Source organism: Aphelocoma coerulescens, chromosome 9 (genome assembly GCF_041296385.1).
Source record: "Aphelocoma coerulescens isolate FSJ_1873_10779 chromosome 9, UR_Acoe_1.0, whole genome shotgun sequence".
NCBI classification, from domain to species: domain Eukaryota; kingdom Metazoa; phylum Chordata; class Aves; order Passeriformes; family Corvidae; genus Aphelocoma; species Aphelocoma coerulescens.
Window position 1 is genome coordinate 14,820,516 of NC_091023.1, and position 24,883 is coordinate 14,845,398.

Consider the following 24,883-nt stretch of genomic DNA (forward strand, 5'->3'; position numbering starts at 1 on the left):
TATTCTATAATGATTTGGGTTTGGAAATTATTAATCCTGGACCCTGCTCTCCAAAATGAACAGCAGTTGCAGTGATAACTATGGATTAGATCTCACGACCCAGAAGATCTCTTCATGTTGTGCTTTCAGTGGCACTTTTTCTTCCCAATTGCAACATGTTTTCCCAAGTGTGATCTTTGTATTGATCAAGCCATTAGACCCACTGAAAGCAGGCAGATAAAACAGTATTAAATGCAAATATTTTCCTTTCTCAACCTCTTGCTAATGAAGTATTCTGGCCCTGAAAACTAATAGCATCAGCAAAAACCTGTAATTATTATTTCATCCTTAGAAAAGGTTTGTGCCAACAAATCTATTCTAATTTTCTGATTAAGGCATATTAAAATAATAGGATAGCAAATATGTATTCCACCAGAATATACTGAATCAGCTGTGTTTGCTCAGAGAACAGGCATACTAAAATTGACTGCATACTATGAGTACTTCATTAGTTTTTATACTTGGACTGAATTGAAATGATTACTTAACTGTAATAATTATGAGGTCTTGAGGTAATTTAATACTCTGAAATAATATGTTGGCTATTCTTAAAAAAGAACAGTTACAATGAGTGCCAAATAGCTGCAATTATTCATGCTATGCCCTGTATTTTTAGCCATAGTAAAGCTTTTTGCAGCAGCAGAGCCCAGGCAACCTGTAACACTCCCCTGCAAGTCCATTCTGCAGCAGAGAAGCAGTCAGCTGAATTGGTTTACTTTTGATATAGGCTGAGGGCAGAGTTATGCATTTACACAATGCTAATCTTAATAAACTAGTAAATGTAAGTGCTTGGATAGAATTCCAATAGAGGAGTCTGCAGTTCTGAGGTAACTGTCTACAGTTTCATCAGCACCATGTGACTTTGTATGTGGAACAACAATTCATTCTCACAATTCAAGAAGCAGATGTTACCCAGCTTTAGGGAAGCTCTTGCCTCTATGAAAAACACAAGCTCTGTATCCACATTTGTAGGGTTTTGTCTGACACTTAGATCAAACTATTGGTGATTCACACTTGTAAATTATAGTACATTCTTTTCTGAGGAAGTTTATCAACATGCCAAACACAGAAAATCATCTGATTTCAGGTCAGAACACTTACTGCAGAAGCAAATTTAGGGGCAGACAAAAAGTGACCTGTTGCTCTGTGTCTTCTGATACTGTGTTTTTCCAAGGACAAGTAAACCACAGATTAAAAGCATTCAGTTTGCTAGCAAATTACTTCTGTAGCTGGTTGAACTACCCAAGTTCTTTTATATATTGCTCTCATGTCACAAAAGGGACTTTAACAAAAGTGCTACGTTCTTATTACAAGGTACTGCTTAAGTTTAAATACACATATTGCTTACACTGGATTCTAGAAAGATGATGTGTTCTTTGGTACCTCTAGTGCAGACCTGAAGTTACAAACATGCAATTCTTCCAGCACTGTTAAACACTGATCAAAAATCAAATTAAATCAATGAAGAATAACTGTAACTAAACCCTTGTTTCCATCTCAGAACAGTAAAATTCACAGGCCTAGGGGCCATGAATGGTTATTCTATTTCCCATTTACCCCGTGTTTACCTAAAAGATAAGCTGGTTCATACATCAACTCATTATACCTCTTGATCTGGTCATGAATATTCCCACAATCCTCCCTCCATATCCCATAAAACTTCACTGACAGAATGAGGAAATTCTTTATTCAGATGTCTTGAGATCCTCATTCATGCTCAGTCTCTCCTTATCTCCATATGAAATGATAGTGCTACCCGCTCATTTTTTTTTCATTAATCCTGTGATCCTAAATCTAAAAGGCTCGAACCCAGACTAATTGAACTGTAATGAGGATTTGGATACACTGTGAATGCAGAAAGACGCAGGCACAGAAAAAGTCTGCTTTTCCTAATATCATAAGCTGGTCAGAAGGAAACCCCCTGAAATGTTCAGTCTTACAAGGAGGGTTTGCTTTCTGACTGCTGCCTGACATAACCAAGCTTAGCTACCAATGAACAGTGCTAAAATGAAACAGCTGAAGCAAGTTATCAAGCAAATCTCTGAAGGTAAGGCCAAACAATCTAAAATAATATTAAACACAAATTACAAAAGCAAAGTACATTACTGATTTATTTCAAACACATTCCTAGAGGCAAGAAAAGGTTTTCTTGTATTTTCCAGCTGTGTTAACTGGTTTAATAAGAGATGTGGCCTTTGTCCACAAAACCTGTCTTGCTTATGGTTCTGAAGTTAAATTTACTTTGAGACATTCAAATACATATTTACATCTATAAAACCAATAGTTTTAGCACAGAATTTTAAAGATGTTCACGTCTACCTGTGCCAGAACAGGAATAAAACCACATGAGTACTTTGAGCAAATCAAAAAGCTTTCCCTTCCCATTTACAAATGTGCACATAGGATACCAAATTTCAACTGCAGCCACAAAACAAATTCTAAAATCTTTCTGGACAGAGATCCATCTTTATTTTGTACTTTGATGACACTCACAGCATGAAACGACCACGAAAAAAATGTGTTAATACCTTATCATAAATCCTCCTGTTCTACATTAAAGTGATTTCCATCTCCAACTAATGTTTACATGGCTTTGATATTTGAAAGCTCATGGTTGTTACTCCTTTTGCTCTGGATTGTGTTTAGACTTGAGTTCTCCCCTTCCTTTATTTTTTTTTTTCTTCATCTTCCTTCCTTTCTTAATCCCTTCCTTGGCTATAAACATTCTCACTGCTTGCTGTGCTACTTCTATGTTATGGTTAGTTAACCACAGAGGCAGAAATTTGGAATTTAGTGCTGTGAATGCATCATCTTTCCTCTAGTAAAAAGGAAAGCCCTGTCAGTCAGAATCCATCACAATGCCCAGAAACACACAATTAAAAACTAGTGATGTCAATCCGAAGTTTTCTATTGAAAGATGATTTTTACCTTAGGGCTACCTAAGACACAAACTCCATAGTTGTATACAACTGTGAACAGTCAGGTGGAGAAGAGGGGAGGGGGGAATCATCTCTTTGGAGTTCAGCCTTTTGTGCCACATTCCTTGATTTTCTAAGGGCCATGCAAAAGCTTTACTTCTTGTTAAAATGGTGTGAGACAGCACACTCCCAGCCACTCCAAAAAATGCCTCAGAAAGCAGACCTCCCAGCCACAGTTACCTGCAGCAACACGCTTACTCATGCCTCGTGTAAACACTGCCATCATTCCCTGATCATTCCAAGGTCATGTCCTGCTGAATTTTAGAAAATCCTTTGAAACTACCTATCACATTTTTTGCCACTTTCCTCTTGTTCACATACCATATTTTCCTCTGGATAAGGCTGAGAGGAAAGCTAAAGTTTTAAGGGGGGGGGGGGGGGAGGAAAAAAAAGGCAAAACCACCCAGGCTGCCCTTAAAGAGACAGAACATCATTTGTCAGCTGCAAAGACAGATTTATAAGTAGAGGGCCCCCTCTGTTCCTTTAAGGCTGCAAAACAGATGGGAAGTGAATGGACAGTCAAAGGGTCAAGAAAACACATGGGAGGTGCTGCTTGTATGCTGTATGTATGTTCCCAGCAAAAGAAAGAGGTCAAGATTGTAACTGCATGGCTGGGTGCTGGAAAGGCCTTTTCTTTAAGCTGTTACAAAGACAAACGCTGTTCTTCATCCTGCTGTCAAACTGCTATAAATATTGTTTGTCAAGAGAATTTCAGCAGTTACAAGTTTTTTTAAAAAAAGGCTGAGCAGGAGGATGAATCATGTGAATGATTCTTAAACAATTAGCTCATTAGTGTAATAAAAGCACTGCAGAATCCTGAAAACTTTAAATGGAATTTATAATAGTTCATATAGTAAATCCATGAATCATTAAGAATATACAGCCTTTAAAATGCAAGCTTGCAGAACATAGCTGGCATGGTCATAAGTTACCAGTAGTTAAGACTGAAAGAAGATGCCAACTGATGCTACATTGTAGTAGCTGTCCTTTAATGTTATGTTTCCTATATGTGTTCCAATCTATCATGAGATTTCAATTTGCATCCAGTTTGATCTCCTTTTGCATGGCTAAAACAGGAGAAAACATCAAGAAATACAGTTTCCTATGAAGATACAGTTTTGTTTTCCATTTTGTAGGCAAATCCACCTCTAAAACAGGAACAGATCACTGCCAAATCGTATATTTAGCCTGATGCAGGAACATAATAAAATTAAGAGGTCATTTTAGACAGAAAAAACCCCCAAGTCACGGCTGCCATCACTGAAGTTACTTTGTTGCAAGTATTAATAATTATTAATCCCTTCATTGCACACCTGAGCAAAGCTATCAGCTCCCTGTAGGAAACAATATTACCTTTACTTCACACTAAAGATAACCAGGCAGCAGAAGAAGACAGCTTGTCTGAAAACACTTCAGTCATTTTTGCAAGCTACTGAGCACTGGAACAATATTTTAGCATTACTAACAATCATCTTTAGCCCCGGAAATGGGAATTGTGTATTGTGCTGTTGAAATAGTAGATCACTAATCAATGCCTTGATCTACAGCTGCTCCAGATTCACTGGCAAGAGCTCTCAGTTTAACAAAACAGTTTTGGCCACACATTTGCCCCCTCCTTGGTGGAACAGAACAGAAGCTGGCTGTGCTTCTTGGGGCAGTCCCTGGGGCTCCTCAGGCTGGTAAGCATGAAATCCTTCTGTCTCTGACAGAGCATTTCAGAACTGAGGGGCTGGGCTGAAGCAAAACGGACAATTATGTAGACTACTGACTTTATACAACAGACATTTCCATGAGCTATATTACACATCACTCCTGCTTGTCTACAGAATGGAAACTAAGTATAACCAAACTGTGATGTGAGTTCACAAACTATTTCTACTGTCACTGAGGTTAGCCTAATGTACCAGTGATCATTACCCTGTATTAAGTTGCAAGTTTATGAGAGTCACAAGGTCTGCAATATCAAGGTAGGACTTGGGCATCTTTCAGTTCTCTGCCTCCATCTCAGATTTTTTAATTAGAACTGCTCTAATAACTCAGTCTTTCAACAGAACTTAGGTGTGTTGCTTACTGGACAGCTGGAAGGAGCTTAGTACCAGAATGACAAGGCAACCTTATAAAACAATCTCAGACCTTGAATCAGACTTGCAGATACAGGAAGACTGAACTTCTAATCAAAACTGTTAAACTAGAATGAATCAGAATGTGGTGATGCTCATTATTTTGTGTGGAAATAGTGAAAAGCATAGAGGCAAACCAGAAATACTACCCAATGATTCATCCAGTGATGTAACAAAAGATTAGCTTTTCCTTATGCAGAAAGGACATACACAGCTATGAAGATAAACTACTTATGTAAAGGCTGCTGTAACCTTAAGGCTATAACACTGTAAAAAGACTTTAACGTAAAAAATAATTGATATAAGTTGTTTCTCCACCCCAAAAAAAAGCATAGTCAGATAATGAAGTAATATGCTGTCAGGACTATTTAAGTTAAAGTCTCTCTAGAATATGGCAGAAAATGAAATGGTGATTAGATGAATTTTTAGATCATAATAATAATTTTTAATAGTCAGAAACTTAAGTCACCCTATCCTGAAGAAAAAACAAATGGTTCTATTATTTTTTTTTTTGCTGTCATTCCTATGGGCAAAGTGAAGTCTACTACAATTGACAATGTGCAACATACATGACAGTGACCTCTCCAGCCTTTGGAAATGGGAATGTTACGTTCCACAGCTCCACACTACTTTAGAACAAAAGCATATATTGGTCCATTTACAAGCCTGTAATTTATACCAATAGTAAATGTCTCCATGATAAGTAAATCTCTCCATGATAAGTACTTAAATTTTGATCAATACATACCCCCATAAGCAACCAGTACTAAAGAGAAGATAGCATCCAACAGATGTTTTGATCCTTGCACAATTCAGAAAATTTTAGGAAAAAAATAAATTCAGCAGACAACACCACAATGACCCTCAAGTACAAGAGACATGGGTCTAGAGTAAGATTAATAGGCATTAAACATGTCATTATTCATGTAGCAGTTTATCACTATTTTTCAATGTCAACTTTAAGTGATAGGCTTCTTTTAGTCAGTGACAAATGTGGTGAACTTTGTAAGGATCCGTTTTAGGACCTGGACATCAGTGCCTAACTCTTCATCAATAACTAAGAAATCACAGCAGACAGGCTTTGGTCATCTGGGATTCTTAAGTTAAGTAAACCATCACTCCATCACAGGATGTCTACAAGTGATGTATGTTCTCCCTTGAGGATTACTTCCCTCTCTGAGAAGATGCAGCTTTCTAAAGCACTTTCTGCCATGACACTAAGCAGGAACTACATTATCTGCACTTTGACACACAGACCATCCTACACATTCTTCTGGTTTTAATTCATTAGTTTCATGCTGCTGCCCCAAAACTCAAGAGAAAAAAAAAAAAAAAAAGAACTTGAACATTTAACTAGTGTCTTTCATATCAAAGCACACTTGCTTGGGTCAATTTCTTAAATTATCTACATGGAATTAAAAACATGATAGTCGTGCAAAAACAATTAATTTGCGTTCTAACAGGAAGTTTGCAAATCTGTTGTGAGATATTGCTTTGGTTCAAAATCAGGGGAAATTGAAGACACAACTGTACAGACTGATTCCAAGCACACTGTCCCCAACTTCCTGCGTCATGGAGCACCAGGACCTCTACAGAGCTCAAAGGGAGCACAAGGAGTCATGCTGCCACCAGCACACTGGTGACACCAGCACAAGCTTGAACTCATTAAGAAACAGACAGCCCATATTTTGTAACTGATTGAGACTGGGGCAGAAATAAATGTGCTCTCAATGACAAGCAGCCTCTGATAAGATACAGGCCATATTAATGTCCTCAGGGAAGCTGCTGGCAAGGGACTGTGAAGATAGCAGCTACCCTGCACATGCTTAGCAGAAGTTGGAGATCTATTTGGTGATTCCCAGAGGGAAATGGCTGCTCTGCTTCTGTCTAGGTAGAAGGCCACACCATCTCCTGGTGTAATATTCTGCCAGCTAAGGATGAGATGAGTGAGTGCTATGACCAGGTGAAAGGAGAATGAGATGAAAGCAAGACTGCCGACACTTCTGGAATTTTCTTACAACTATGAAGTAACTGTATTTTTACTTAAGTGGCTTCTAAAACTCCAACATTTAGGCACTGTGAAAGAAATAAGAGCACAAAATAACCCCAATTCTTCAGATTCTAGTAAAATTACTCTTCCATTTGCATGTCCTAAGATGCTTCCCTCTTTATATCTGTCTTTGGGCAGCAGGGGTGACATTTGGGCACTACCTTCAAATATCTTGAAAACAATACCTTTTTTCTGTATCTTGTAAACACTGAACACCACACTGGTTCTGATTTAAGGACTTCTAACCACTGCCTTTTGAGCTGGTTTGTCCGCCTCTAGTTTCTAGGGGAAAATTACCTATGATCTGCTTATTTGAGATCCTTCCCCCTACAGCTGAGCTTTGCCCCCATGAAACACTGTGACCTTTTAAAAAGAAGTTAAAGCTCATAATAGAAGAGCAAAGGGAAGCAAAGGCTTCAGAAAGCCAAGTCAAAGCCTGATTTTAAGGAGCACTTGTAATCAACAATGTCATGAATGATAGAGGTCAAATCAAAACACGATTGGCAGTCATCTCAAGGAACTGAAATTTAATTAGGCCACAGTAATGATCACAGTATAGGATTATTTTTACACAACATTTTTGTTCTGCAGCTAACAGCAATGAAAGAAAAAATGTAACCACGGAGCAAGTAATTACATGCAAAGTACTCTTCACAGACTTTATCCCCAACTTTGCATAAATGCATAACAAAAAAAGGGGACTCACTTGGATTAAAATCAGTTTGTTACATAGAACAGACACAACAGAATCCACTCAGCTTAGCCAAATCACAGGAACTTCAGGTCCTGAGTCAGCAACTTACATATAAAGTGCTAACCTTAGCATTCTAACTCCATTAAACTGGCAAGTTTATTATATGCCTATATGATATTAAATCATTCATGCTCCCAGTTGGCAAATGGTTTACATTCAACAAGAGAAAAAGTAAATTAAAAATTTAATGCTGTGACTTCAAAGCAATGACTTTAGATATAAAACTTGAAAGTATTTTATTGTAACTCTGGTTTGTTTAGTTTTTATATGTTTTAGTCTTTACAAGAAAATAATTAAGTTCTGCAAACTATTACATTTCATAGCTTACAAACGTATGACAGAATTGAAACAAATGGCCCTAAGCTGTCTTTTCTTCATGTGAGGGCTTACTCCTCAAATGTTTCAAAAAGCTTTTGTGCAGAATAAAGCCTCAGCTAGCCCACAACACCTGTACAGGTGTCAACATTACTGACAAATGAACTTGAAGGCTGATCCATTCACATCCATAGCTAGCAGTTTCAGGATCAAGTTTCCACAGGCATTCCCACCTCCTGCCAATGACTCTCCCATGCACATGGTTTTACTTATAATTTGGTGAAGAACTGGGTTTTCTTCTCCAACTTGTGAGGACAGGATATTGGTGAATAGTATGCTGACCTAGGAAAGATGCTTTGGATGTACCATATTTTGTTTATCCAGTGGCTTTGCAACATTCATAGTTTTGCTGTACAAAAACAGTAAAAGGAGAAGAAATAGGACGTGTGTATTTCTTTTGGGTCTGAGAGATTTCAGTTCTAGTGAAGTGAATGGCAAAGCTCCAGCTGCCTGCCTGAAGCTTGGATTCACCTGAAGCATTCAACATCTATGTGCACCACCTAGCATGCTTTAGATGCTACTGCAATAGGGAGAGATGACACAGCTTTAGGATAAGACACTGGAATATCCACTTCCTTTCTGAAATGATTAAAGGATTCAGTTCCTAACAGTTTTCTCTTAATAAAGTTTACTAAACTATTATTTTCCATGCAGTTGCTAACCAGAAACGTACAGCTGAGCAAAAAAAAACGACCATCCTTTACGATCTTCATAAATTACATGTCATACAAAAAACCCCAAAAAATCCCCGAGAGGGAATCGAAAACAAGAGGGACAAGGACAGTCAAGTGCATATTCCCCGGAAAGGCGGAGGGGAGCCCCGGTACGAGCGGTGCCGCCGCTCCGCCCCGCGCCCCCTCCGCGGCCGCTCAGCGCCACCGCGCGCTCGGCACCGGCACCGCAACTGCCGGAGCTCCGAACGGCCCCGTGGAGAAACAATGAGGTAGTTCTAGGACGCCTTTTACTGGGAACTCAACATTTTAAACAACTACCATGTTAAAAAGTAGTCTGCAGAAAGGTAAGATTTATCCACGTGCTATCAGTTTTGCACTGAGTACTTCTGCTGAAATTACTAGCCTGGCATTTGTGTTAAAAATACAACAGCAGAAAATACATTATTTATGTTGAAATTGAATTCTTTCACCTATGTATTATTTTTTTCCCAGAAAAAAAAATATTACCAAATACTGAAAAACATAATTAAAAAGAGACAGTTCTAGGGAAGCTGTGACTAATTGTCTTTCATAAATAACCACCCAAGCCCCCATTTTAAAATACATTTAACATTTAAAACCTTCAGCAACTTCAGAGGCAGCCTGAATGAATGCTTAGTATCATTCACTTTGGAAAGTTAAACACAAATACAGGATAAAACAGTATAAACTTGCAAATACTGCAAAAGATCACTTATAAAATTAAAGGATATATATTGACTCATCCATTTTCAAAGGTACCGTACAAATAAAGGGTAATAAAAAAGAGCAAGTGGAAAAGATTTGTGTAGAGCTGCACACACTTGTGTCTAAGAAGGCTGCAGGAATTTGAAGGCACTGACTTGCCACCATTAGATTTTCCCTCCAGCCCAAAGCAGTGCCTTAAAAGCCTGCAATACAAACAGGGCAGTCCTGCCAAGAGGCTTTTCTGTGAAATTTTCCTTTTAAAATATTAATGTTTACCATTGTACTGTTAGCTCCTTCTACCTCATTTCACTTCTTACAGAACACAGCGTATTTAAGACACTGATGTAGATAAGCAAATACTAAGTTGTGTGGAATATAAATTTCAAATCAAAGTATTTTGTCCTTCAGCAATGAGCACAATCAAGATGGAGGTGCCAAGTGGAAAGTAAATGTAATTCTTCCTGGTTTTGGGGAAGCTATCCAAGTCAAGGCTATGTTCCTCAAATGGCAGACAACTTTGGTGAAGAACTTCAATAAAAATAATGCCCCAGAGTTGTGAGGGAGGTTGTGAACACCTGCATTAAAACAGGTTCCTACCAACTGCTGAATAAGCCTGCAGTACCCAGTTAGACATGAGAGAGACAAGAGACAGATAGCAAATTACTCTTGTTTCTGAATCCGCATAATAAAAAACCAATAAACACATCTCAACTATACCTACAGTTTAAAAACATGACAAGAAAAGGAAAATATCCCAGCTGTTACTTTTCACACAAGGACTTGGAGTTGTTGCAGATAGACCACTGCAGCATCAGCTCACTGTTCAGTAACAGGCAAAGGAGGAAAGAGACTACAAGAAATTACTGTTAAAAGACCAGAATAAAACTCAAAAAGCATCATAACACAAGTGTATAAATCCATAATAGATACTTTTCAAATAATTTGTGCAAGGTCTGCTCTTTCACCTCAAAAAGAGCTTAGTGGAACTAAGAAAGAGGACAAGAGTGGCAAGGCTGATCAAAACTAGGAAAAAATGCAAAGAACAACTAGACCATGAGAATTTTTCAAGTCAGAAAAAAGAACATCAAGTGCAGGTAGCATACACATCTATGAAGTCATGAATGGCAAAAAAAATGAATAGAAAAAGATTACTGAATGTTTTTCACAGTGCAAGAACTAAGGAGAACCAAATGAAACTGGCAGGTGGCTCAGAAACAAACAAAAGGAAGTACTTTTTCTCACAATGTGTAGTTGAACCCTGGAACTAATTGCCACAGGATGTTGCAGATGCCAAAGTTTACATGAGTTCAAAAAGCAATTAGAGAAATTCACAGGAGGAAAAAAAAGTCCATGAATGCCTATTAATCACAAAGATATTACCTCAGGATTAGGAAATCTTGGAACTACAGACCACGGGCTGTTGTGAGAGCACAACAGGCAAGCCCTACTGTATTCTTATGTTGTTCCCACGCCTGCTCACTGCCAGGGTCAGGACACTGGGATACAGCAACCACAGGTGTATCTCTCAGTAGAAGTATTCTTACAGATTGATTGCATTTTAGAACATTTTTAAAGTCAATTTTCCCAACTCAGCTATTCATATTCTCTATCCCTTTTTGTACCTTACAATCCTTTCTTCCAAAAGGACTCTAATCCTAGGGCTTCTTTATTTCCATAAATTTAGTAACCATTCACTGGTACTAGTATCATGATAATACTTATGTTAAGGAGTACATTTACATTACATTTAAAGCACATTTTTGAAGAAAAAGGAACCTTCAGTACATTAAAAAATTAGTAATTTGTTTAAAAGATCTGTTTACAGTCTTTACCTAGAAGAAAACTTGAGATATGAACACTAAGAAGCAGCAAGATTCAGGGCATAAATGTCAAGGAATATTCTTATATAGGATTAAAATACTATTCAAGGCTGTAGAACACAGACAACAAAACCTGCTCAAGTGAGTTTTACTTTCTCATTATGTGAGTTCTCATAATGAGACTGGGTCACCCATGTTACTAACAGCCATTAACCAGTATCCTGAATAAACAATAAAACACTTTCAGTGCTTCAGCACTTGAAGACTGATGTAACAGTAGTGAGACAGTGTTCCCATATCATCAGCATCAAGAGGAGGCATCCCAACCTCAGGTCAATAAATAATTTACAATTGCAAATAGAGTTTCTAATCAGGAAATGAATCCCAGCCCCCTATTTACAAATTTAGACTGGAAATTAGGAGACTATTTGTAACCACCAGAAGAATGACATCCTGGAACATATTTTCAGTGTCAATAGTGAGCCCCAACAAGTAACTGATTTGAAGAGGGAGCTCAAGATATTCGAATCAGCTGGGTTATATAAACACAGCTGCATGGAATAGATACTGGACTTCGTGTTTCAGGAAATCGCCTCCCTTTCTAATTAAAATGCCAATAGGTTATGAACAAGGAGTCACAGGAGTGTCGCAGGAGTCAGGATTTTTTCCTTTACTAGAGTCCTGAATTTTACTAAGTGCTACAAGAAGGAAATTATAGCCATCTGAGAGTTCAATGCTCTATGCTATCAAAATCTGTCTCAGGAGTATAAAAAAATCGTCTGCACCATAGAAAAGCATTCTATTCACCAAGGGAAAGGCAAAGAAACCCCCTTTTCCTGTCATATTCCCATAAAAATCACTGCCACTTAGCAAAAAAAGCATGCAGAAAGAACACAGCTGATCTGAGTACAGAGCTAAGCAGTGGTAGTTTTAAAACCTTCCCACAGGTACAATAAAGCAGAACATGTCATCATACATTGTTTTGTACTGAGTAACAATTATTTCCTTAGAATAATGCATGTGGGATCTGTGACCTCCTGAATTAAAGAAATACAGTGCAGTGACATGTTTTTGCTATATAGTAATTTATGAAATGCAAACTACATACTTGAAGCATTTATACCAATGCACTGACACCTCAGGTTATGAACACACAGAGGCTGCTCCTACAGGTCTAGTCTTAGTTAACAAAATAACGACCTCAGTTGTCACTGCTTTGAAATGGGAGCCTATTACTGAGGCTGGGGAGAAGCAAAGCTGACAATGCAAAAATTCTAAGTCAATTTCAGTGGAAAATAAAGACATGCTAATTTAAACATCATGGGCATGTAAGGGTTCTTTTATTCTGTTTTGAAACATGGAATACTTGAGGATAAATCAAAATTGCCAAGGTTCCCTATATACCAGTGTTTGCTCAGGAAAATGCCCAAAAAATCAGCATCCAGCATCAAAGCAATAAAGCAAGCAGCACTGCTTGAAAAGGATCATTTTCTCAATAAAAGTCTGCATCCTACTATGCAGCTACCACTCATTTGACCTCAACATATATAGAGAAGAGGAGAACCCCTTATGTTGTAAAACATGTTCTACCTACTCCAAAAGAATGTTTACATGAAGGTTGATACAGGGTTTGAAAAGCAACACAAGATGTTTAGAGAGAATTACGTACCTGTCATGAAAATTATACAGTCATAGCACCTGTTTCAGAGATCAGTCAAGAAAACCCGGGCAATTTGCCCTAGATCACCAGAACTCCTACTCACAATTCCAAAATATTACATTTTCTAAAGGACAAAAAATACAATACTGGGATTTTGATAACAAGACTCCAATAAGACAGTATTTTCAGTGTAACCAAACCAGCACTATTAAAAAAAGATCCTTAGATTTTGAGTTTATTATAAGCAAAACATTTATATTACATTTTGGATGTAAAAAATGGAAAATACGATTCACATTTAGAAACTAACAGCTACTGCAGGCTTCTCTGTCCCACTGAACCCTGAATATCAGAACTTTGCTAACTAAAAGAAGAAACACTGATCACAATATTAATTTATTCTGAATTAAATATCCCAAGTCATATTTAAGACAAAAATTAGTTTCTACATCAAACACAAAATAGAGGTCTAAGAAGAATGGTCACCTGTGATGTGAACAGGCAGTATTAATATAACTACAGGAACTTCATTTACCACTAGCTTTTTTTCTTTTCCCTTTTGCACAGCATTGTTTTTTCCCCTCTCAGACCAGGTGCACAGCTGGGGTTTAAGTGGAAGTCTCACAGAACAGCAGAATGCTGCCAAAAAGACAACTGTACATGTGCAAGACAAGGCCCATTAGCTAAAAGTCAGTCTAAGCCCTACTCGATGTGCAGGTAGACAACAGGAGACAACCTCATCCTGGACTGTCACCTTAAAAACTTTCACTGCTTAAAATCTTATTATATTAATTATAAAACCATTCAGCACTTTTTGAGTGACCCAAAGCATTAAACTACTGTAAACCCTCTGAAAGGAGGATCTCCCTTTAAAATCTTACTCTGTTTTAACCACGCTTTTTCAATAAACTGGTGCCATATATTTCTATCAGTGAAATTACATCCAGTGTAAATGATATTATCATTTACACTATACTACCCATGTCCACCTTTGAATCCGTAAGATCTGACCGTATTTAAGAAAACTTCTATAGGATATTAAATAAATGCCAACACGTGAACAACCCACATCACACTGAATATTCTCAAGGACAGTAGTCAGAATTTGCTTCATTTCAAGCTCATTCCAAAACACTGTAGAGTGGGTACTTACTGAGATCCTCTGCAAGCTGGACTCTCTTGCCAGTTAGGAGCATCACCTTTTTTTCATTGTCCTCAGCAAAATCTTCAAGCACTTCCTTTACATTCTTCTCCAAACGCCTTACTGTAAAAAACCGAAACAATAAAGCAACCAAAAAAAAGTGAGTGGCAACACTTTTGCAACTCCAATGACCTAAGGACAAAATTTTGGAAAGGCCTGTTAGAGATGCAGTACATTACCATATTTACTAATCAGATAGGGGAAAAGGCAAACTTCTGAACACAGAAGCCCCTTCTCTGGGCCATTAAGAAAGGACGTTCTTTGACAAAGATTTTTAAATTTCCAAGAGTATTTTCTCTGTCAGCAAAATTATTATTGGATGAGTTTTCTAGAAGGAGACAATTTTTTGTTTCAAACCCTTCCACTGACTGTGAGCCTTACCTTCAGTGTTAGTGAGCTGCTGCCTCAGTGTGTTTGCTGTAATCGCCAGCATTCGCTGTATTCGCCAGAAGAGGACGATGTCATTACATTCAAGCTGGAATGACAGAACTTGTGGTGTCAGACCTCTGATGTCCAGTGAACACCCTACACACACAAGAATCTCTTGACACTTTTAGCTGCAACTGTAACCTCATGTATATATATCCAGATCTTGCACAAAAATCCCACAGAATTACTGGTGTAGGTAACAAGGAAACACATAAAAAATACTTCACAAGAACCACATCACCCTTATTTAATGAACTGCAACACCTTCACGTCTTGCTATTTTCAACAGAAAGAGCTGTATCATGGGAAACCATGGAAAAACAATTTGCAGACACTTTATGCAGGCTGGGGAGTGTAACCTGATGCTAACTGTTCACAGCAATACACTGAGAAACAACAGCTGAGCTCCAGGCTGTGCCTCCCTTCGTGACAAATGCTTCTGAAGACAGGGCTGGGCCAAGGGCTGTATTCAATAACAACAGAAGAGACAGTTTCTACACCTGCAAGAGGGAGGCATTGCAGGAGGGAGCATTAAGTTCACATTAGGACACCTTAAAAAAGACAGTAACATGAATAGGAATTTAAGTGTCATGAAGAGGCAGTTCTCCATGCTGTGATCTCATTCTCTCTTATCTCTTACAGGCAAAGGTATTTCTAAAGTAACGAAAGATTTCTGGCTTCATGGCTCAACAAAAGACAAAGTGAAGAGGTCTACCTTTCCAGTAATTTCTCTTTGATTTAAAATATAATGGTAATAAAATGGTGTATTCTTTCTGTGACCTGATGCATACTGTCATTTGTTGCACAAGCTTGGGTTTACAAAACTGGGAAGCCATTTATAAAGACTTGTTTGGAAACTCCATAGCTGTTCATTTTTTTCCCATTGATCACACATAGTTCCAAGCATTAACTCTGAACACTTACTGACCATACTTTTCCTATAAATCCATAAGGATGTTTTCTGAATATTTTGTATCAGTAAAACAAATAACTATTAATGGAAAAGCAGGAGAAATGGATATCAACAACATATCCAACAGCTGTACACTACTGCTTTTAACTGTGCATTTTCATTACACATCAATTAGAAACAGAAGTTTAGGTCATGGCTGATACCTAGTGGTCATTTTACATAATTACCACCAGGATGGCATTTTATCCATTACAAGCCTCATGTAAAATGTAACTGAGATCACCAGCTATCTGGTCAGGCTACTTTGAAGTATTTTTAGATTTTTTTTCAACTAAAATACAAATATTACGGCAAAGCACCAGTGTAGATGAAGAACATCTGTTCTTCAGTTTACCTCTGAGTCCACAAAATGCCTCTGATAATAATAGAAGCCTCTTCGACATAGATTGCAATGGTTCAAAGCAGACTTCAGGAAGTATCTTCTATAAATTTGGTGCCATGTGTCTTTAATCTAGGAAAAGAGTATTTAAATTTGACTAAATAAATAAATACATACACTCACTATCGTGCTTAGATTAATGACTGCATTTAATTTTAAAATGTAACTCCAAATTCCACTATTGATATCACGTACCATGTGTTTAAATATTTCTCAGAAATTTGTCTGCAACTGGGATATGATTAATGTTAGTTGCACTTGGCAAACACTACAGATGACTGTCAACTTAAAAACCTACTCTTCTATGCACATAACTGAATGCTTAAAAATACTGTCTGCAGCCAAAACACGTTTAAATTATATACTAGAAAACAATCTTTACACTAACACTGAGAACACATTTTTGAGTTGTACCCATTAATTTACCAATTAAACCAGATTAAAGCTTAGAGAAATATTTAATAGGTCTTACGTAAACAAAAGTTTATAACTTTTCTTGATTAGGCTTATTATGTTTCAATTCTTCAAAATTAAACATGTGTATTGAGATGCCTCTCTGGAAAACCCATAAAACATAATTAAGAAAATCAATTGCTTAGCTAGAAAAAAACCTCAATTTGCACTCAGCCTCCTCATGCAGAGGATGTGGATCACTAATATGACCTTCATAAAAAATGCTAAGTGCTGTATAGGAAAGGAGTAGCAGATATTTAAATAACTCTTCTACCTGGAAGAAGTGCATGTATTAATGTTGAAAAGGTAGCCAAAGTTACTGCAGAAAATAAATCACTGCTAAAGGAAATCTACATCTATTACTTACTAATGTCTGAATTCTCATTTATTTCAAATCTTACATTTCATTAGATAAAGGGTCTAATTACCCTTAAGAGTCTTTCACTGCAATGAGATATGTCATTTTCCAGAACATTTCAAAAGTACAATACACTTGGGACACTCTAAAAAAATCCTGCCTTTTTCCAAGTATTTTTAAAAAAAATTCTCTCCCTTCATTGTACCAATGAACTTCAAATTTCACATACAGGCACACTGAAAGCTTTAGGATGTACAATATGTTTTTACTGTTTCTTGCTCACAAAGGCCTTGATTACATCTGAACAATAATTTCTAACAAGCTTTGTTATAATGTAGGCAAGAAAATCTGCTCAGCAGATTCTGATTCCAGTCGAACGGACAGATTCCAGAGTGCTGTACAGCCTTTGTCTGCCAGCCAACAGAAGTGCGTGAATTGCGTGCAAGCAGTCATTTAGTGATTCGTTTGGAAACATCTGCATTACAAACTCAGTATTCAGATGGAGTCTCTTGTTTGCTATCTAGAAAACATTCAAGTGTTCACAGGGAGCCTCCATGTGTCTTGTTACAATTCTGCATCTCACCAGACATGGATCCACTGCTACTCCTCTTGCTTCCAGGTTCTTTCTGACAGTCGTCACCTCATCATTTGCCAGATAAGCTGGATGGTCTTCATTGCACTTGATTAATTTCTCAAGTTCATTTTTTGTTTCATTACGAATATTCTAGGACAGGAATGATTAGTTGGTATTTATTATTAGAGACTCAGATCATCAGCATTTCCTCAATAAACACTTCATTTGCTTAATAAGCCAGGGCAGAAAAAACCTCTGACACTATTACCTATCACTTTTAAGTTACTTCAAAAGGAATTTGTGCAAAGACACATCAACAAATACAGCATGTTTAATGGATAATTCACTGTTAATTTAATTTTTTTCCTGCTTCATTATACGCAGCTATGTAGAACAAGAATAAAAGGGTGGAAAAAAAATCATAGGTGTTAGCCCCCTTTCCCCTCCATGAATATCTGCTAGATGGGTTCACATTCACATATCACCTGTGACACTGATGAGAATTTTAATTTTTGCCTATTAGCTAGCAGGAACTCTCCACGGATTCATACCTTTAAGCTGCTGTTCATAGAAGTTAATTAATATAGGTTGAAATCACTATCTTGCTCCCACACCTGGCTGCAAACAGCTGCCTGTAAAACTCCTTTCCCTGAAACAATTATTTCCTACTCTACCCTTTTAAACTCTGCTTACTTCTTTAAAGTATGAATCAGTTTGACAAATATCTAGAAAAAGTAATATAAAAAGCCCATCATCTCTGGGCATTGAAGGAGAAGTGCTATTAAAATTCAAAAAGAAATTTCCAAAAGCTATGAGCAACTGAGAGGAGATGTTATGATGAATATGGACAATCAGAAGATTCAACTGTGATTACAATGCTAGTGATAATGCTATCACACACTAATTAAATCCAGAGCATGACAGGAAACTGAATGTGACTTCTGTTTAGAAGGCAGGCATGAAACGTATAGAAGAGAATAGCCCAGTTTCCACCTGCTTTCACTGAATTCTTTCTACTGCAAGAACTTTAATACACAGATCAATGGCATTAATAGCAAAGATGTAATTCAGCTGAAAAATGGAAAACAGTTTACAAGTCACTCTGTAGATGCAGCAGGGAAAAAGTATATGAAATTCTCTGTAATATTTAAAACAATGATGAGATTTTTTTTTTTGTAGTCATCTAAATAGTGTGAAGAGAACTGGTAGTTTTGAAAAGGTACTGAGTAATAATCAAAGTTTTCTAAAGGTAGTGGACTATAAATTCTTTATAATTTTCTTCCTTTTACCTGTTCTTTGGTGCGGCCTACCCAGTACAACCATCTTTTTTTCCAGTCTGGACCCACCATATCTTCAATAACAGATTCAGCTGAAAAAGGAGGTATGATATCAACTATCAAACAAAATATATGCCACCAGCCAAATTTATACTTTCAAAATTAAGTACATGAACAAGAATGAACATTTTATGTTGGAGAACATAAAATATGCCACACTGAGTCAAGTCAGGTGTCTTACTTAAAGCCATGGTTGATGTATTTTACTAAAATTTAACAATTACTTCCAACCAGTAGATACTTCAAGAAAGTATATAAAAAACACAACATCCCTCTAACGAGACCACCCTCCTGGTTTCAAATCATGCATTTAAAAAACCCCAAATCTTACCTTGCTGCAACTTGCATCAAAACTGATTATGCTAGAAACCATAAAACAACCAGCTATTTTCCCTGAATTTACCCTGTTCTCCTACGTATGGATTTATACAATTTTTTGCCTCTATAGATCTCTACTGCCTATCTTTCAGTTGCCTCACTGCAAGAGCAAGAGCACAAGAGCTTTTGAGGCTGTATTTTGCTGAGTATTTCTATCAGTATCAGTACTATTTCAAACACCACTGTGTCAGTTGGGCTGATACTAAGGCTACACTTCAGTGAAGTCAACTAAGTCCACACTGGCCTAGATTAAAAAGGGAAGAGTGGAATACATGACACCACTCACTGTCTTTGAGCCGACTTTGGAGCGTCTCTTCCATAAAATGAATGGCTGCATCCCACTGCTGTTTATCAGATATTGACCGGTCTTCTAAAGCATTGTGCTGGATCACCCGCTGCAATACAGAATGTCACTTCAGCATGCAGTAAAAGAATTTATCCAGGATTTAGTAAAAAACCCATTTCTAGTATTCTCATTTTTCAATGTCTGCTGAAACAGATTATATTGGGCACACACAACATATTCAAGAGGCACCTTTCAAAGCACTGCCAAAATTATTTTCGTGTGCCTCTAACTCTTTTTCTACAGTCTAGCATAAATAATGTAAAACTAAAGAAAAAGATATGAAATCCCTCTGGATTACAGAATCTATAAAGATGGTAATGAAATGATGTTATTTTATGTGGCTAGACTGAACAGAACAAATAAGCTGATGCTAAACAATTCTCACCAGGCTGCCCTTGTGCAGCCAGTGGGTTATGGAGGACTTTCCTGAACCAACCAAAAAAGTTTTATTAGATACTACTTAGGGCAGTAACTAATAAAAGATAATAATGAAATGAATTGAGAAACACTGAATTAAAACATTATATAGAAAAGGTGAGATGGACACAAAAACAATCATCTTATGATTACAGCGAAAGAATGCAAGAATACTGATTATTCAACTGTAATAAAAACATTTCAAGGCAAAAAAACCCACTACATTATACCAGGCTATCCTCTGCTCTCTCATTCCATCTATGTCGTTTAATAGTTTCTTCTCTGACAGCTTGTTTCAGCTTATCAAAGATATCATCATGCTCTTTTCCTTTTTTTTCTGTCATGAAACGGGAAAATTCTTCTTGTAAAGTCTCCCATGCCACCTGGAAAGTTAGCAAACAATTCCTCCTGAAATGGACCATTACACCATGTACCAGCTGATAAATGCACATTTTTAACAATTCTTGCCAGTATGAAAATTTGGAGACCTTCCAAAAAAACCATGCAAGTGTAAGAGTAAGTCACTGACTTCTTTTGCTGTACCCATTACTTATAAAAGCAACACTAAACTCTGCTTCACTGTATTGTAGCAAGCAGAATTCTGTTAAACTTGCATAAATCTATTAAATGTGAATATACCTACTTAAGGGGTTTGTTAACCTTGCAAAAGCAGGTTTGGGTTTTTTCTCTAATAGGCAAAATTCACCAGAAAAGAAAAATACAGTGTTTCTGCTCTGTCTGCTTCTGAACATCAAGATCTTGCCAGCCTTTTCTGACATGTAAGCTGTTAAAGAACTGCAGTCAGCCATTCAAACATCACCTTACCTCTCTGGAGTTATGCTTTCATTTTAAATTTTAACTAAGTTTTTAATTTTTTTTTAATTTAAATAACTGAATTCTCACCTCTACTGCTTTATTAGGCAGTTGCTTGTCAGTCCACTGCTTCAGTTTGATGTCCACAGTGGTGTTAAACGTCCCTGAGTTTGCAGTCTGTGCTGCTGGCAGGTATATGTTCTCAATCACATGAGTAGATACCCTTTCCCATAAAGTTTTCTCAAGCATCTCCTCCCTAAAATGAGAGTTGTAACACATATGATGGTTTCCAGTATGCAAGTTACTAATAGGTGTGCATTCAATCTGTTAGGACCACAGAAAACAAGACTACAGATCACAGGAATACAATACAATGCACAAGAAAACCAGTTTACTTGTATTTGAGAACTTTGTTTACTAGAACTCTATTTTAAAGGCAAACTTCTCCTAGTAAATTATGAAAAAAATAAAAAATTACCATACCAGTGCTTTGGTGTGACCTGAGTCAAACTTATGACTTCATCAAGAATCTCATTCTTTGCTTTCTCAAACAGTTCATTCTGTGCAAAAGGAAATAATAAGATTAAGTATAGTTTGATCATGTTTCCATACAAAAGGTAAAAAAATCCCAAACTGTTTTTTTAAGGCCTTTAAGCCTCAAATGATTCCTCCTGGTCATGTTCTGAACAATGTGTGTGCATATCATCAGCTACCCTAGTTTACCATACATCTTCCCCTCCATTTCTTGCATGCCTCTGTCCAGGCATGGCATTTCAATACTCAGGATCTCTACAAAAGAATTAGAAAATGAGATCCTCATTGTTTTGTTACTCTCTGTGTCTGAAAGACCAGCAAATGTAACTTCTCTTTGCCAGTTCTATCACGATTAAAGAAGAAACACTGACCTATCCCTGGGGACAAGTTAGGTCAGGTAACTGTATACTAGAAGAGTGAAGGACTTAAGTGTTGAAGTATCACAACTTTGCAGAACAGTATTTCATGAAACAGAACTCAGTATTTCCTTCCCCTACAATAATCTACACTGTCCTAACATTTTGAAATGTCACTACTTTATGTTAACTTTAAGAAACCTTTACAAATGAAATTAAAAGGCATAAATTTTAATTTGTAACCTTCAGCCTTTTGAAGCACACCAAAGAAAGCAGTGAAGTAATTTACCCTGTCAAGCTCTCGCAGCCGGGGGTAATTGTTCTTCCATTCTGTCTCAAGATTGAAACGTGTGGCTGCAAAAACCAAAAACAGGGGCTTATTTTTTTTAATTGTCCATATGCACCTCATGACTACCTTAAAAGTTGAGCACGTCTTAAAATTGCCACAAATCTTGCTTATGACAAACTCTCCAAGCACTTTAAGTGCGTCTGCAAATGAGCAGAATTTTTTTCCGTCTATGTCAAGATACTCTGTCTACAAATTGCAGAATTCATGCATTAAAAAAGCACAGTGGAGGCATTCAACTTCCAGCTCTGCACACATCAGCCCTGTCCTGGCTGACCAGATGGTACCTTTATATAGGAAGCCATTTCATAATCTTAAGTGGAAGAACTGCATTTTGCCCACAGGAAAACTTCAACTTGATTTTTTTCTTCATACTTATTTATTCCTTTCATTTTTAGAGCAAGTGGTACTTCACAACATAAATTACTTTTTTAGATTTTTTTCTAGAAATTACCTGGGGAAATTATCAATTAATGGGAAATGTTGCTCATATAAAATGTATGAAACAATTGCCCAAGCATGCTGGCAAAACAGTATTACAAGCACATGGAAGAAATAGCTGTTTAACAGCAAGTTGCTATTTCCCTTGCTTTTTGAAAACATTTACCTTTAAAAGCATCTGCTTGCTGCTCCACAGACTCTCTCACCATTTTCCAAAAGCAGTCTGACACAGCAAGACTTAAGTTCTTTGTTGTTACCTGATGTGCTTTCAGCATACTTGTTCTGTAAAGAAAGACAGCTAGAAGAATTTCTCTGCATACCCACGCTTTTGGGCCCCCATTTTCTCCTCTCTAGAATACAGGTTTGCTTCTTAGAGCAGAAAACAACACGTAACTGTGTACCTAACACAAATTCTAGTCTCTTCCTCTAAAATACTCAGTGTAGATCATCACCAAAGCAAGGGGAAAAAGCTCCAAAACAACATACAGGAACAAAAACCCCCACCCCAAATAAGTTATTCTAGAGGTTGCAGTGCTACAGGTACTACAGTCCCAAAGATCACGTACCGTACTTTCCTGAGAAATACCAGCCTGTGAAATCAAAACTCTGCTCAGTGAGCTTTCCTCAGAACACACAAACTAACCCTTTGAATACAACATTGTCACACCAAGACAACCAATGTTTAGAGGCACTACAACTCATTTTTGGCCTGGATTCACTCCTCTCAGGTGCATTAAGTGCTTAGACAAAGGCCAAAACTTAGTTCTTGTAGAGCCAGTGGAGAGACACACAAACCTTGGAAGAGTGGCCCAGAACTGCAGTGGAATCAATTGCTGCCTGAAGATGCCTGCCTGTCTCCACTGACTTACAGCAAACAGTAGGAAACCAGGATAACTTGGTCACCTCAACATGATACTTAATTTAAGCATAATAAATCTCAATTACTGTTTCCACATTGCAATCCTTTTAAATTCAACAAGAAAAGCTGATGCTAGCATTTACTAACACAGGCTCATTTTAATAGAAAGAATAAAATAGCAACATACTTTAACAGCCTTGAATTTTGAAAAAATTCCTCTTCATATTCTTTAATAGATTCAATGCTTTCACTGCTGTTTCCTGCAGAAAGAAAAGAGTGCTGCAAAAGTTCCATTTAGACAGCTTCCTGGGCTACCAAGGACAAAATAAGCAGAGCTAGTGCTCCCTTTACCTTTTCCAGTCACAACTGCAAAATAACCCAAAGCTTTCATTGGGAAGAGTTTGCCTTCAATGATTTGCTGGATCTATGAAAATAAAGGATTAAAAAAACATCATTAACTTTGCACAGAGACATTCTTTCCTTCCTCCAGCACAGTTTTAAAGCCAGACCTACTTATATCTATGCATAGACTACTGCAGTTTGTCATGAGACTATGAGTTCTATTGAGATTGAAAACAAAACAAACAAACAAACAAGAAATGGCATAAATCAAATAAGATATAACACAGCAGAACACAAAACACAACAAGAATGCCTATCCCAGAACATCTGTAAGCCTTTTTGGGAAATGGAACTTGCTCAGGTCACCTTCACAAAAGGAATCAGTATCATAGCAAGCTGAGACTGAAGTCACGTAGCTCATCACTAAAAGCAAGGCCTGAGAGAGATTAAAACAACAACCACCAAAAAAAAAAATCATATTGAATACAGAAATAAGCACTCAAAACCATCTAGAACAGGCAGGTGAGGTCCAGTATCTCTGACAGCATTGCAAGTATTTTACTATGTGTGACTTCAGCCAGCACAACATGAGAAAAAGAGTTTCAACTCACCCTGTTTGGACTAGCCACATTTTTCTCTGCAAGATCAACCTTAGTCAACACAAAGATTGTCCTTTTTCCTTGGGGATCCATTTGGCTGACTAAGTCTGTGACAATACTGCGTTCCGCATCCACTGACCCATCTGAAATAAATACAAAGTTTATTTTAGGGACTGTAGCCACCAAGTAAGTTTCATGTTACAAGTTTAACCCAGTAAAATTAGTCTTATGTTCCATTTTTGGATACACACAATGGAAAAACTGCTTTGTTCCCAGAATCGTAACAAACCAGTTTGTTGTAGTTCTGTAAGTTTTGAACAAGTACCAGCTTGCTCAAAATATTCAACATTATATTATATTCAGTATTATTGAATGCTACCTCCAAAAACACTTTGGCAGAAAACTTGATTTTTTTTTATCACCACCATTTTTCTTTGATGCTAAAAAACCCTTATCAAAAAGTCACTTTTTGCCACAGATTGTCTTAATTTATAAAAAGACATTCCACAGCATGCTGTTTTTTATACTACATGAAATATCAGAAAAGGAAAA

General features: G+C 37.2%; 1 protein-coding gene across 4 annotated transcripts in view; it reads right to left on the reverse strand.

Moving 5' to 3' along the window:
• The window catches only part of OPA1 (OPA1 mitochondrial dynamin like GTPase), a 50,672-nt gene that overhangs the window by 4,700 nt on the left and 21,089 nt on the right, over positions 1 to 24,883 (reverse strand). For all 4 annotated transcript variants that reach the window (XM_069024041.1, XM_069024039.1, XM_069024040.1 and 1 more), the window contains 14 exons: positions 24,344 to 24,474; positions 23,742 to 23,814; positions 23,578 to 23,650; positions 22,698 to 22,813; positions 22,034 to 22,098; positions 21,338 to 21,414; positions 20,945 to 21,110; positions 20,272 to 20,424; positions 19,565 to 19,673; positions 18,853 to 18,932; positions 17,573 to 17,713; positions 16,134 to 16,250; positions 14,779 to 14,872; positions 14,350 to 14,460 (listed from right to left, as the gene is read on the reverse strand). In XM_069024041.1, coding sequence (XP_068880142.1) covers positions 14,350 to 14,460; positions 14,779 to 14,872; positions 16,134 to 16,250; positions 17,573 to 17,713; positions 18,853 to 18,932; positions 19,565 to 19,673; positions 20,272 to 20,424; positions 20,945 to 21,110; positions 21,338 to 21,414; positions 22,034 to 22,098; positions 22,698 to 22,813; positions 23,578 to 23,650; positions 23,742 to 23,814; positions 24,344 to 24,474 — 1,506 coding nt within the window. The remainder of the gene's footprint in view (positions 1 to 14,349; positions 14,461 to 14,778; positions 14,873 to 16,133; positions 16,251 to 17,572; positions 17,714 to 18,852; positions 18,933 to 19,564; positions 19,674 to 20,271; positions 20,425 to 20,944; positions 21,111 to 21,337; positions 21,415 to 22,033; positions 22,099 to 22,697; positions 22,814 to 23,577; positions 23,651 to 23,741; positions 23,815 to 24,343; positions 24,475 to 24,883) is intronic.